Here is a 13,882-nt window from a genome sequence, read left to right on the forward strand (position 1 = left end):
GCTGAACGCACCATGGGATGCTCCCTGGGTATCCGGTATCAACTGCCATGGTCCGATGCATGTCATTGGATATATTCATGAGGGAGTTAGATGTGGCCCTTACGGCTAAAGGAATCAAGGGGTATGGAGAGAAAGCAGGAAAGGGGTACTGAGGTGAATGATCAGCCACGATCATATTGAATGGTGGTGCAGGCTCGAAGGGCCGAATGGCCTACTCCTGCACCTATTTTCTATGTTTCTATGTCGTTGCAGACCGGCTGGACATTTAGTGGGTGGAACCCTTTCCTGTTTCTGTAAATCTTTGAATCATTCAAAGGTGCTCACAAGACGATGTGGGTACAGTCTATCGCACCCTGCACCTAGGGGAAGCCACGAATCCTCGAGAAGCTCACAGCTCTGTCACACATTGCCTGGGCAGTCATGGGGAACTTGATGTAGTTGTCCCTGCGGACATACAGTGCAGTCGTGACCTGTTGAATGCAGCTATGTGTCGCATGCTACGAGATGCAGCATACATCCCCAGCTGATGCCTGGAACGAGCCAGAGGCATAGAAGGCAAGTGCTGCAGTCACCTTGACCTCTATGGTTCGTGAACTCCTCCTCCCGTTTCTAGGCTGCACGTGTACCCTGATACGTTGGGTGATCACCTCCTTCCGAAAGCGTAGCCTGCGAATGCAGTCTGCCTCACTCAGGTTCAGGTATGAGCGCCCCTCCCTGAACACCCGATCCGGGTAAGGCCACCTCGCCATCATTCTTCGAACTCTTTTCTTCCTGAGATATTGTTGTCTTATTAATCTTCGCCTTTGCAAAGCCATGAAGCAAAACGCTCTTACTACACGAGGCTTTGCTAGGATCGCCCCCATTAATTTTTCTTAGTTGCAAATGAAATGCGACTACTCACACAAAGCACTCAAACCTTTTCCCTCTCCCTGCCAAAGGTTGACGCCCTAGTCCATGGACCACACCCTGGTCTGCACATGCGCATCAGTGGGCTCGGTTTCTATGGTGACGCAACGCTCAAAGCAGAGATTTAGGGCACACACACAGCACAAAATACACGGCATACCATGCAGACTGGAGCCAATAGTCAATATTTATTGTTCACTCTGCAACAAACTGGTTTTCTTCCCTCTCCGATGATCACCGGGCTCGAGGCATGGAGCGCCGGCTGGCAGGATTGTTGGCCAAAGGGACCAGCACACACCCCTCACCGGTGCCTCTGTGATCATGGGCTGAATGGCACCGGACGACGGTGTCGCTGTCATCCCGGGCCCAATGGCTCCCGGCCCCTCCCCCTCCCCAGTGCCGTGTCTTCAACTCGGCTAAAACAATGGCGTTTTTTCTGCACCGATTTCCTTAAGTGTAAGGAAAGTTTTTCACAAGGGTGCAGTGCACCGTTTCCCCAAAAAATCGTACTTGGCCAAACTCGCTTAAATGGCCAGAAGTGGCGCATCCGGCAGGTTCCAACTATTTACAATCTATATTAACGACTTGGAAGAAGGGACTGAGTGTAACGTAACCAAGTTTGCTGACGATACAAAGATGGGAGGAAAAGCAATGTGTGAGGAGGACACAAAAAATCTGCAAAAGGACATAAACAGGCTAAGTGAGTGGGCAAAAATTTGGCAGATGGAGTATAATGTTGGAGGTCATGCTCTTTGGCAGAAAAAAAAATCAAAGAGCAAGTTATTATTTAAATGGAGAAAGATTGCAGTACAGCGGGACCTGGGGGGTACTTGTGCATGAAACACAAAAGGATAGTATGCAGGTACAGCAAGTGATCAGGAAGGTCAATGGTATCTTGGCCTTCATTGCAAAGGGGATGGAGTATAAAAGCAGGGAAGCCTTGCTACAGCTATACAGGGTATTGGTGAAGCCACACCTGGAATACTGCGTGCAGTTTTGGTTTCCATATTTACGAAAGGATATAATTACTTTGGAGGCAGTTCAGAGAAGGTTCACTAGGGGGGCTTGACAGGGTGGATGCAGACAGCATGTTTTCACTGATGGGGGAGACTAGAACTAGAGGGCATGATCTTAGAATAAGGGGCCGCCCATTTAAAACAAAGATGAGGAGAAATTTCTTCTCTGAGGATTGTTAATCTGTGGAATTCGCTGCCTGAGAAAACGGTGGAAGCTGGGACATTGAATAAATTTAAGACAGAAATAGACAGTTTCTTAAACGATAAGGGGATAAGGGGTTACGGGGAGCGGGCGGGGAAGTGGAGCTGAGTCCATGATCAGATCAGCCATGATCTTATTGAATGGCGGAGCAGGCTCGAGGGGCCATATGGCCTACTCCTGCTCCTATTTCTTATGTTCTTATGTTCTTATGTTCCACCCCCAGTGACGTCAAGAAAATCGGGAACTAAAAAACAAAAATCGGATGTACCTACTTTAGAAGGGCGCAGAAACTTTGGCGAAACTTGAAGATTTTAGTCTGCTCCAAAAAAATACAATGTAGGCCAAAAAAATGGCACAGAATGGTGGGGAACATTCAGCCCATGAAACAAGTTTTTGGATGTTTTTGCGTTTGGTAAGTAGGGTGGAAGAGGAGAGGCTTGCTCGGAGACGAAGTCTTCAATAAGAAAGACGTACATTTATATAGCGCCTTTCACACCACCGGACATCTCAAATCACTTAACAGCCAATGAAGTACTTTTGGAGTGTAGTCACTGCTGTAATGTGGGAAACGCGGCAGCCAATTTGCGCACAGCAAGCTCCCACAAACAGCTATGTGATAATGATCAGATAATCTGCTTTTTTTTTTTATGTTATGTTTACTTTCATAGTCTATCTTCCCTTTCTTAATCATTTTTTAGTCATTCTTTGCTGGCTTTTAAAAGCTTCCCAATCTTCTGTCCTCCCAGTAGTTTTGGCCACTTTGTATGCCCTTGTTTTTAAATTGGATACCATCCTTTATTTCTTTAATTAGCCACGGATGGCTGTCTTTTCTTTTACACCCTTTCCTCCTCACTGGAATATATTTTTCTTGAGAGTTATGAAATATTGGGCAGGACACCGGGGATAACTTCCCCGCTCTTCTTCGAAATAGTGGCCATGGGATCTTTTACATCCACCCAATAGAGCAGACAGGGCCTCAGTTTAACATCTCATCTGAAACATAGAAACATAGAAAATAGGTGCAGGAGTAGGTCATTCGAGCCTGCACCACCATTCAATAAGATCATGGCTGATCATTCACCTCAGTACCCCTTTCCTGCTTTCTCTCCATACCCTTGATCCCTTCAGTTGTAAGGGCCATATCTAACTCCCTCTTGAATATATCCAATGAACTGGCATCAACAACTCTCTGCGGCAGGGAATTCCACAGGTTAACAACTCTCTGAGTGAAGACGTTTCTCCTCATCTCAGTCCTAAATGGCTTACTCTTATCCTTAGACTATGTCCCCTGGTTCTGGACTTCCCCAACATTGGGAACATTCATCCTGCATCTAACCTGTCCAATCCCGTCAGAAATTTATATGTTTCTATGAGATCCCCTCTCATTCTTCTAAACTTCAGTGAATACAGACCCAGTTGATCCAGTCTCTCCTCATATGTCAGTCCTGCCATTCCGGGAATCAGTCTGGTGAACCTTCGCTGCACTCCCTCAATAACAAGAACGTCCTTCCTCAGATTAGGAGACCAAAACTGAACACAATATTCCAGGTGAGGCCTCACTAAGGCCCTGTACAACTGCAGTAAGACCTCCCTGTCCCTATACTCAAATCCTCTAGCTATGAAGGCCAACATACCATTTGCCTTCTTCACCGCCTGCTGTACCTGCATGCCAGCTTTCAATGACTGATGTACCATGACACCCAGGTCTTGTTGCACCTCCCCTTTTCCTAATCTGCCGCCATTCAGATAATATTCTGCCTTCGTGTTTTTGCCACCAAAGTGGATAACCTCACATTTATCCACATTATACTGCATCTGCCATGCGTTTGCCCACTCACCTAACCTGTCCAAGTCACCCTGCAGCCTTTTAGCATCCTCCTCACAGCTCACACCGCCACCCAGCTTAGTGTCATCTGCAAACTTGGAGATATTACACTCAATTCCCTCATCTAAATCGTTAATGTATATTGTAAATAGCTGGGGTCCCAGCACTGAGCCCTGCGGCACCCCACTAGTCACTGCCTGCCATTCTGAAAAGGACCCGTTTATCCCGACTCTCTGCTTCCTGTCTGCCAACCAGTTCTCTATCCACGTCAGTACATTACCCCCAATACCATGTGCTTTAATTTTGCACACCAATCTCTTGTGTGGGACCTTGTCAAAAGCCTTTTGAAAGTTCAAATACATCACATCCACTGGTTCTCCCTTGTCCACTCTACCAGTTACAGCCTCAAAAGATTCTAGAAGATTTGTCAAGCAGGATTTCCCTTTCATAAATCCATACTGACTTGGACCGATCCTGTCACTGCTTTCCAAATGTGCTGCTATTTCATCTTTAATAACTGATTCCAGCATTTTCCCCACTACTGATGTCAGGCTAACTGGTCTATAATTACCAATTTTCTCTCTCCCTCCTTTCTTAAAAAGTGGTGTAACATTAGCTACCCTCCAGTCCATAGGAACCGATCCAGAGTCGATAGACTGTTAGAAAATGATCACCAATGCATCCACTATGTCTAGGGCTACTTCCTTAAGTACTCTGGGATGCAGACTATCAGGCCCTGGAGATTTATCGGCGTTCAATCCCATCAATTTCCCTAACACAATTTCCTGTCTAATAAGGATTTCCTTCAGTTCCTCCTTCCCACTAGACCCTCGGTCCCCTAGTATTTCCAGAAGATTATTCCTGTCTTCCTTTGTGAAGACAGAACCAAAGTATTTGTTTAACTGGTCCATCATTTCTTTATTCCCCATTATAAAATTCACCTGAATCTGACTGCAAGGGACCTACGTTGAAAGACTGCACCTCCGACAGTGCAGCACTCCCTCAGAGTGTCAGCCTAGATTTTATTGAGGACTTGAACCCACAACCTTCTGACTCACAGTCGGGTGTGCTACCCACTGAGTCATAGCCCACACTGAATGAATACTCTGAACTGTAGATTGGGGGTTTTTGCTCCGAGGTCCAGCTGGCTTTGAAGGTAATCCAGATGAGAACAAAGAAACTGTTCATTTCGAACTAAGTTTATAGAAACCAGAAAGGCTGCTACCGCCAGTGATACTTAATTCACGCGTACCAGAGAGGGGAAGAGCACCATTTGAAAGAAGATACCTTGGGGCAACATCTTATGAAAGGGAACAGTGTCGACGAAGGAGAGAGAAACTGACTCACGCCTGTGTCCCTTTGTGCAGGGAGAGAAACTGACGAGAGAGGAGCGGGGGGTGGGGGGGGAAGACTCAAGACTTGCAAAAATCGTGCAGAACAAGCAGTGATGGATTTCAGCAAGACTTGCATTTATCGCAAGTTGTGAAGACGTGGAATAAATTACTTCCCGCATAACAATTCAGCGAACAAAAAAGTTAACAAAAAGTTTCGCAAACTTTTTCGCGAAGGCTTGAAATCAGCATTCGCCCCAGCCCAGACTAAAACACCGGCTTGTGGTCAAAAATATGAGACAGGCGTATCTCCTGGAAGTTTCTTTGTGGTCAGAGAAAAATTTAAAACAATGCCCAACGTCCCACCGTCAGCTTTACTTCTCATTTTTCACCAAGAGCAAAATGCACTTAAATGACTTTATGCTCGGTATTTCAAACAGTATTGACACTCCTCGAGGTGCCTGCAAATACATTCAACGTACATCGTTGTATTTGGGCAGCGAGCTCCAATGAAACATTCTCCACCCTCCCCTTCCCCTCCCCACCGACTTACTTGAATGTCGTGGATTCTGCTGAACCCGTCTCGCCAGAAAAGCTCCACCAGGTTGCTGAAAGTGCTGGGTCCGGGCATTTCCGACAAGCTTTTCGCCCGCTGGGGTTGAGCTCCACACGGCGAGGAGTTGCCCTCGAGGACTTCGGCTGCAGCCCCATCTTTTGTCGCTTTCCATTGCACCGCCGGGCTGGAAGCAGCGAGCCTCGAACCCTGCCAGAGTGGGGCAGGAGAGAAAAATTCCTGCCCCCTGCTCCCCTTCCGCAAGATACCGAAACGAGACATCGCTTGTCCCTACCCTCAACCCTCCTCCCCCCTTGTCGTCCAACTTGCTTTGTCCCCCCCCCCCCCCTCTATTTATCTATCTATCTATCTATCTGACTCACTCATTCAATCAATCAATGCTACACATCCCTTTTATCCAGCCGGCTCCCACATTCAAACTCTACCTTCGACTGTTTCAGGATCAGGTTTCAGAAACATGAGCAGTTCAGCATGTCCCAGCCCCTCCCAGCTCTTTAAAGGCACACTGCCCCACAACCCCACCCCCTCACAAATTAGTTTTTTAAAAAACAACTTTTATCTTTGTCCTTTTTTGCTCGTTCATTATTTTTGCCCAGCCCCGTCTTCAACTGCTTGCAAATCCATCGTCTACCCTTCGGCCGAGACTTTGCCCCGTTGGCTGTTCCTCACGTGCCAAGCAGTGAATAAGAACATAAGAAATAGGAGCAGGAGTAGCCAATATGGCCCCTCGAGCCTGCTCTGCCATTTAATACGATCATGGCTGATCTGATCATGGACTGAGGTCCATTTCCCTGCCCACTCCCCATAACCCCTTAATCCCTTATCACTTAAGAAATAGTCTATCTCTGTCTTAAATTTATTCAATGTCCCAGCTTCCACAGCTCTCTGAGGCAGCAAATTCCACAGATTTACAACCCTCTGAGAGAAGAAATTCCTCCTCATCTCAGCTTTAAATGGGCAGCCCCTTATTCTAAGATTATGCCCCCTAGTTCTAGTCTGCTCCATCAGTGGAATCATCCTCTCTGCATCCACTTTGTCAAGCCCTCTCATAATCTTATACGTTTCGATAAGATCGCCTCTCATTCTTCTGAACTCCAATGAGTAGAGGCCCAACTTACTCAACCTTTCCTCATAAGTCAACCCCCTCATAATATAAGAACTTAAGAACATAAGAAATAGGAGCAGGAGTGGGCCATACGGCCCCTCGAGCCTGCTCTGTCATTCAATGAGATCATGGACTCAGCTCCCCATAACCCCTTAATCCCTTATCATTTAAGAAACTGTCTATTTCTGTCTTAAATTTATTTAATGTCCCAGCTTCCACAGCTCTCTGAGGCAGCGAATTCCACAGATTTATAACATAGAAACATAGAAACATAGAAAATAGGTGCAGGAGTAGGCCATTCGGCCCTTCTAGCCTGCACCGCCATTCAATGAGTTCATGGCTGAACATTCAACTTCAGTACCCCATTCCTGCTTTCTCACCATACCCCTTGATCCCCCTAGCAGTAAGGACCTCATCTAACTCCTTTTTGAATATATTTAGTGAATTGGCCTCAACAACTTTCTGTGGTAGAGAATTCCACAGGTTCACCACTCTCTGGGTGAAGAAGTTCCTCCGCATCTCGGTCCTAAATGGCTTACCCCTTATCCTTAGACTGTGACCCCTGGTTCTGGACTTCCCCAACATTGGGAACATTCTTCCTGCATCTAACCTGTCTAACCCCGTCAGAATTTTATATGTTTCTATGAGGTCCCCTCTCATTCTTCTGAACTCCAGTGAATACAAGCCCAGTTGATCCAGTCTTTCTTGATAGGTCAGTCCCGCCATCCCGGGAATCAGTCTGGTGAACCTTCGCTGCACTCCCTCAATAGCAAGAATGTCCTTCCTCAGGTTAGGAGACCAAAACTGTGCACAATACTCCAGGTGTGGCCTCACCAAGGCCCTGTACAATTGTAGTAACACCTCCCTGCCCCTGTACTCAAATCCCCTTGCTATGAAGGCCAACATGCCATTTGCTTTCTTAACCGCCTGCTGCACCTGCATGCCAACCTTCAATGACTGATGTACCATGACCCTCTGAGAGAAGAAATTTCTCCTCATCTCAGTTCTAAATGGACAGCCCCTTATTCTAAGATCATGCCCTCTAGTTCTAGTCTCCCCCACCAGTGGAAACATCCTCTCTGCATCCACCATGTCAAGCCCCCTCATAATCTTATACGTTTCGATAAGATCACCTCTCATTCTTCTGAATTCCAATGAGTAGAGGCCCAACATACTCAACCTTTCCTCATAAGTCAATCCCTCATCTCCAGAATCAACCAAATGAACCTTCTCTGAACTGCCTCCAAACCAAGTATATCCTTTCGTAAATATGGAAACCAAAACTGTACGCAGTATTCCAGGTGTGGCCTCACCAATACCCTGTATAGCTGTAGCAAGACTTCCCTGCTTTTATACTCCATCCCCTTTGCAATAAAGGCCAAGATACCATTGGCCTTACTGATCACTTGCACACTAACCTTTCGTGTTTTATGCACAAGTACCCCCAGGTCCCGCTGTACTGCAGTACTTTGCAATTTTTCTCCATTTAAATAATAACTTGCTCTTTGATTTTTTTCTGCCAAAGTGCATAGCCTCACATTTTCCACATTATACTCCATCTGCCAAATTTTTGCCCACTCACTTAGCCTGTCTATGTCCTTTTGCAGATTTTTTGTGTCCTCCTCACACATTGCTTTTCCTCCCATCTTTGTATTATCAGCAAACTTGGCTGCGTTACACTCTGTCCCTTCTTCTAAGTCGTTAATATAGATTGTAAATAGTTGGGGTCCCAGCACTGATCCCTGCGGCACCCCACTAGCTACTGGTTGCCAACCCGAGAATGAACCATTTATCCCGACTTTCTGTTTTCTGTTAGTTAGCCAATCCTCTATCCATGCTAATATATTACCCCCAACCCCGTGAACTTTTATCTTGTGCAGTAAACTTTTATGTGGTACCTTGGCAGAGTGACTGGGTGAGGGGGGCGCAGGGAGGGTCTCAGCCAAACCCGACTGCTCCTACTCGCGCCCAACATGCCAGCGCGCACTTCTAGAAGAGCTTGCTGAAATGCAACCAGGAGAAGGACCCAGGGTTGATCTTCTCTTACAGTGATCTTCATCTCATAGTGTCAGCAGTGGCTCAGTGGGCAGAACTCTTACCTCTGAGTCAGGAGGTTGTGGGTTCAGGTCCCACTCCAGGGACTTAAGCACATAAATTTAGGCTGACACTCTCAGTGCAGTGCTGAGGGAGTGCTACACTGTCGGAGGTGACGTCTTTTGGATGAGACATTAAACTGAGGCCCCGTCTGCCCTCTCAGGTGGATGTTAAAGATCCCATGGAGAAAAATTGCAAAGTACTGCAGTACAGCGGGACCTGGGGATACTTGTGCATGAAACACGAAAGGCTAGTGTGCAAGTGATCAGTAAGGCCAATGGTATCTTGGCCTTTATTGCAAAGGGGATGGAGTATAAAAGCATGGAAGTCTTGCTACAGTTATACAGGCACTTTGAGACGTCCGGTGGTCATGAAAGACGCCATATAAATGCAAGTCTTTCTTTCTTTATTTCCCCTCCCTGGCCCAGAGTTGGCAGTGGGTGGCTGAGGGCACTTTTTGTGATAGATCATTGGCTGGACACTGTGTGGATTGCTGTGTTCGGATTTGGACACCGGACATGAGAAGAGATGTATTGGCCTTGGATAGAATTACAGCACCGATTCACCAGAAATATACTTTGCTTAAAGGGTTAAATAAATTTACGGGGACAGGTTGCATTCCCTTGAGTTGAGAAGGTGGAGGTGGGGTGGCAGGGGTGAGGGGGGGTGGAGGTGGGGTGGGGGGGGCGAGGGGTGGGGTGGGGGGGTGGAGGTGGGGTGGGGGGGTGAGGGGGGGTGGAAGTGGGGTGAGGTGGGGTGGGGGGGGTGAGGGGGGGTGGGGGAGGGTGAGGGGGGTGTGGAGGTGGGGTGGGGGGGTGTGGAGGTGGAGTGGGGAGGTGAGGGGGGTGGAGGTGGGGTGAAGGGATGGGGGAGGGTGAGGGGGGGTGGGGGGTGGGGGAGGGTGAGGGGATGTAGGTGGGGTGAGGTGGGGTGGAGGGGGTGAGGGGGGGTGGAGGTAGGGTGAGGGGGGGCAGAGGTGGGATTGGGGGCGGGTGGAGGTTGGGTGGGGGTGTGTGGAGGTGGGGTGAGGGGGGTGTAGGTGGGGTGGGGGGGTGTGGAGGTGGGGTGGGGGGCAGGTGGAGATGGGGTGAGGGAGGGGTGGAGGTGAGGTGGGATGAGGGGGGGGTGGAGGTGGGGTGAGGGGGGGTGTAGGTGGGGTGGAGGTGGGGAGGGGTGAGGGGGAGGTGTGGAGGTGAGGTGGGGTGAGGGTGGGGTGTAGGTGGGGTGAGGGAGGGGTGAGGGGGTGTGGAGGTGGGGAGGGGTGAGGGGGAGGTGTGGAGGTGAGGTGGGGTATAGGTGGGGTGAGGGAGGGGTGAGGGGGGTGTGGAGGTGGGGAGGGGTGAGGGGGAGGTGTGGAGGTGAGGTGGGGTGAGGGTGGGGTATAGGTGGGGTGAGGGGGGTGTGGAGGTTGGGTGGGGGGAGTGGAGGTGGGGTGAGGGGGGTGTAGGTGAGGTGGGGGGTGGAGATGGGGTGAGGGGGGATGTGGAGGTGGGGTGGGGTGAGGGGCGGGTGGAGGTGGGGTGAGGGGGAGGTGTGGTGGTGAGGTGGGGTGGGGTGGCGGTGGGGTGAGGGAGGGGTGAGTGGGGGTGGAGGTGGGGTGGGGTGAGAGGGGGTGTAGGTGGGGTGGGGGGGGTGGAGGTGAGGTGGGGTGAGGGGGGTGTAGCTGGGTTGGGGGGGTGAGGGTTGTGTGGAGGTTGGGTGGGGGGAGTGTAGGTGAGGTGGGGGGTGGAGATGGGGTGAGGGTGGAGGTGGGGTGAGGGAGGGGTGAGGGGGGTGGAGGTGGGGTGGGGTGAGAGGGGGTGTAGGTGGGGTGGGGGGGGGTGGAGATGAGGTGGGGTGAGGGGTGGTGTAGGTGGGGTGGGGGGTGTGGAGGTTGGGTGATCTGATCAGGGTCTTTAAAATGATGAAGGGATTTGATTCTCAGCCTTCTTTTCATCCCTCCATGGCCTCCCCCCTCTCCCTGTCTCCTCCAGCCCTGCAAACCTCCGTGCTCTTCAGATTCTGGCCTCTTGAGTATCCAGAGATGAATTCCAGAGCTGAGGCGAGAGTGACTGCCCTCGACATCAAAGCAGCATTTGACCGAGTGTGGCATCAAGGAGCCCCAGTAAAACTGAAGTCAATGGGTATCAGGGGGGAAAACTCTCCACTGGCTGGAGTCATACCAAGCACAAAGGAAGATGGTTGTATCTCAGCCCCAGGACATCACTGCAGGAGTCCCTCAGGGCAGTGTCCTAGGCCCAACCATCTTCAGCTGATTCATCAATGACCTTCCCTCCATCATAAGGTCAGAAGTGGGGATGTTCGCTGATGACTGCACAGTGTTCAATTCGATTTGCAACTCCTTAGATAATGAAGCAGTCCGTGCCCGCATGCAGCAAGACTGGACGAAATTCGGGGTTGGCCTGACAAGTGGCAAGTAACATTCGTGTCACACAAGTGCCAGGCAATGACCACCTGCAACAAGGACGAGTCTAACCACTGCCGCTTGACATTCAACAGCATTACCATCGGCGAATCCCCCACCATCAATATCCTGGGGGGGTCACCATTGACCAGAAACATGACTGGGCCAGCCACATAAATACTGTGGCTACAAGAGCAGGGCAGAGGCTGGGTATTCTTTGGCGAGTGTCTCACCTCCTGTCTCCCCAAAGCCTTTCCACCATCTACAAGGCACAAGTCAGGAGTGTGATGGAATACTCTCCACTTGCCTGGTTAAGTGCAGCTCCAGCAACACTCAAGAAGCTGGACACCATCCAGGACAAAGCAGCCCGCTTGATTGTCACCCCATCCACCACCTTAAACATTCACTCCCTCCACCACCGGCGCACTGTGGCTGCAGTGTGTACCATCTACAAGATGCACTGCAGCAACTCACCAAGGCTTCTCCCGCAGCACCTCCTAAACCTGCATCCTCTACCACCTCGAAGGACAAGGGCAGCAGGCGCATGGGAACACCATCACCTCCAAGTTACACACCATCCTGACTTGGATGTATATCGCCGTTCCTTCATCATCGCTGGGTCAAAATCCTGGAACTCCCTCATTAATAGTACTTTGGGAGCACCGTCACCATACGGACTACAGTTGTTCAAGAAGGCAGCTCACTGTCATGTATTCAACTATCACTGTAACCCATGTATAAGCTGACCTAAGTTGTACACCTTGAGAACATTGACCACAAGGGGGTGAACTTGTGGGAGACACTCCTAATCTGGACTTTCAGGTATAAAAGGGGGAAGCTCCCCCCACCTTCATCACTTGAGGTCTTGGTAATAAAGGTAACTGGTCACAGAGTGACCTTCTCTCAAGTATGGGCCTCGTGTGCATTTATACTGTATAGTAAGGACATAACATTGGCGACGAGAAACTGGGATTTAAACCATGCGAGCATGGCCACTAGCAGCACAGAAGAGAGGTACTGTGTTGGTGATGATTGGGACGACTTTATTGAGAGACGACAGCAAAGTTTTGTCACTAAGGAATGATTGGGACAGGATTTGGCCGACAAACGCATGGCTCATCTCCTGACGGTTTGTGGATCCAGGACGTACTCCCTGATGAAGGACCTTCTAGCGCCAGAGAAGCCGGCGGACAAGACATTCGAAGAGCTCAGTAATTTGATCGGGGAACACCTTAAATCGGTGAGCAGCATGCACATAGCGAGACACCGGTTTTACACGCACCGGAGGTGAGAAGGGCAAAGTGTTCCAGACTTCTTGGCAGACCTCCGGTGACTGGTGAGCCTATGTAAGTTCACAGATGCATGCAGAACGGAGATGCTGAGAGACTTTTTTATTGAGGGCATAGGGCACACTGGGGTTTTCAGGAAACTGATTGAGACCAAAGACTTGACCGTGGAAGCGGCAGCTTTGATAGCCCAGACATTTATCTCAGGGGAGGAAGAGACCAGAATGATGTATGACAAAAATCTTGGCTCAAATGCAGCAAATGACCAGGGAGTCAACATTGTTAACACGGCACACAGTCCTCTAGGCAGACAAGGGCAATCAGACATGCCCCAGCATGTAGTCGAACCCAAAGGGGGAATTCAACAGAGACAATGGCTAGCTGAACGGCGATTCATGCCACCGCAATGGACAATGCGGCCAGTAATGGGGCCATCAACACCTGTTAATGGTGCGCTTAAGGACAGTTACAGAGACGGTGAGAGACGATCGACTGGTAATGGACCTTTTGTTTCCAACAATGGGGCCTCCAGCTCATGCTCGAGGTGTGGAGGCAAACACCCAGCCAGAGCTTGCAGGTATCAGCAATATACCTGCAGAAACTGCACCATCAGCGGTCACTTGGCGTGAATGTGCAGGAAGCCTGCAGCCAGGTTGATGTACAAGGAGGACGGGCCCGATGCAAGCCCTACGAAGCCAAATGAATACTGGGGGAAATCGCTGGAAGCTGAAGTTCAGCGAGTTCATGTGGAGCACATATACAGTTCATATACAGGTCGCCACCGATAATGATGAAAGTGCTCCTCAATGGCATCCCAGTATTAATGGAGCTAGACACGGGGGCCAGCCAGTCCCTGATGAGTATTAAACTGTTCGAAAGGTTGTGGATGTCCAAGGCCAGGAGGCCAAAATTATTGCCGATTGACGCACTGCTATGGACATATACAAAGGAGATCATTCCGGTGTTAAGCAGCGCCACGGTAGTCGTGACCCACAAAGATTCAGAGAACAGGTTGCCACTCTGGATTGTCCCAGGGGACGGTCCCGCACTACTGGGGAGGAGATGGCTTGCTGTCATGAACTGGAAATGGGGCGATGTCAATACAATTTCTTCTGTGGAGCGAGTATCATGCTCACAGG

General features: G+C 49.7%; 1 protein-coding gene across 1 annotated transcript in view; it reads right to left on the reverse strand.

Annotated features, from left to right (window-relative positions):
* cyp27c1 (cytochrome P450, family 27, subfamily C, polypeptide 1) overlaps nucleotides 1-5,911 on the reverse strand; it is a 47,587-nt gene extending 41,676 nt beyond the window's left edge. Inside the window, exon 1 of the mRNA XM_070874354.1 lies at nucleotides 5,834-5,911. Coding sequence (XP_070730455.1) covers nucleotides 5,834-5,911 — 78 coding nt within the window. The remainder of the gene's footprint in view (nucleotides 1-5,833) is intronic.
* Between the last annotated feature and the right edge of the window lie 7,971 nt (nucleotides 5,912-13,882).

The sequence above is a fragment of the Pristiophorus japonicus genome, chromosome 3 (assembly GCF_044704955.1).
Source record: "Pristiophorus japonicus isolate sPriJap1 chromosome 3, sPriJap1.hap1, whole genome shotgun sequence".
NCBI classification, from domain to species: domain Eukaryota; kingdom Metazoa; phylum Chordata; class Chondrichthyes; family Pristiophoridae; genus Pristiophorus; species Pristiophorus japonicus.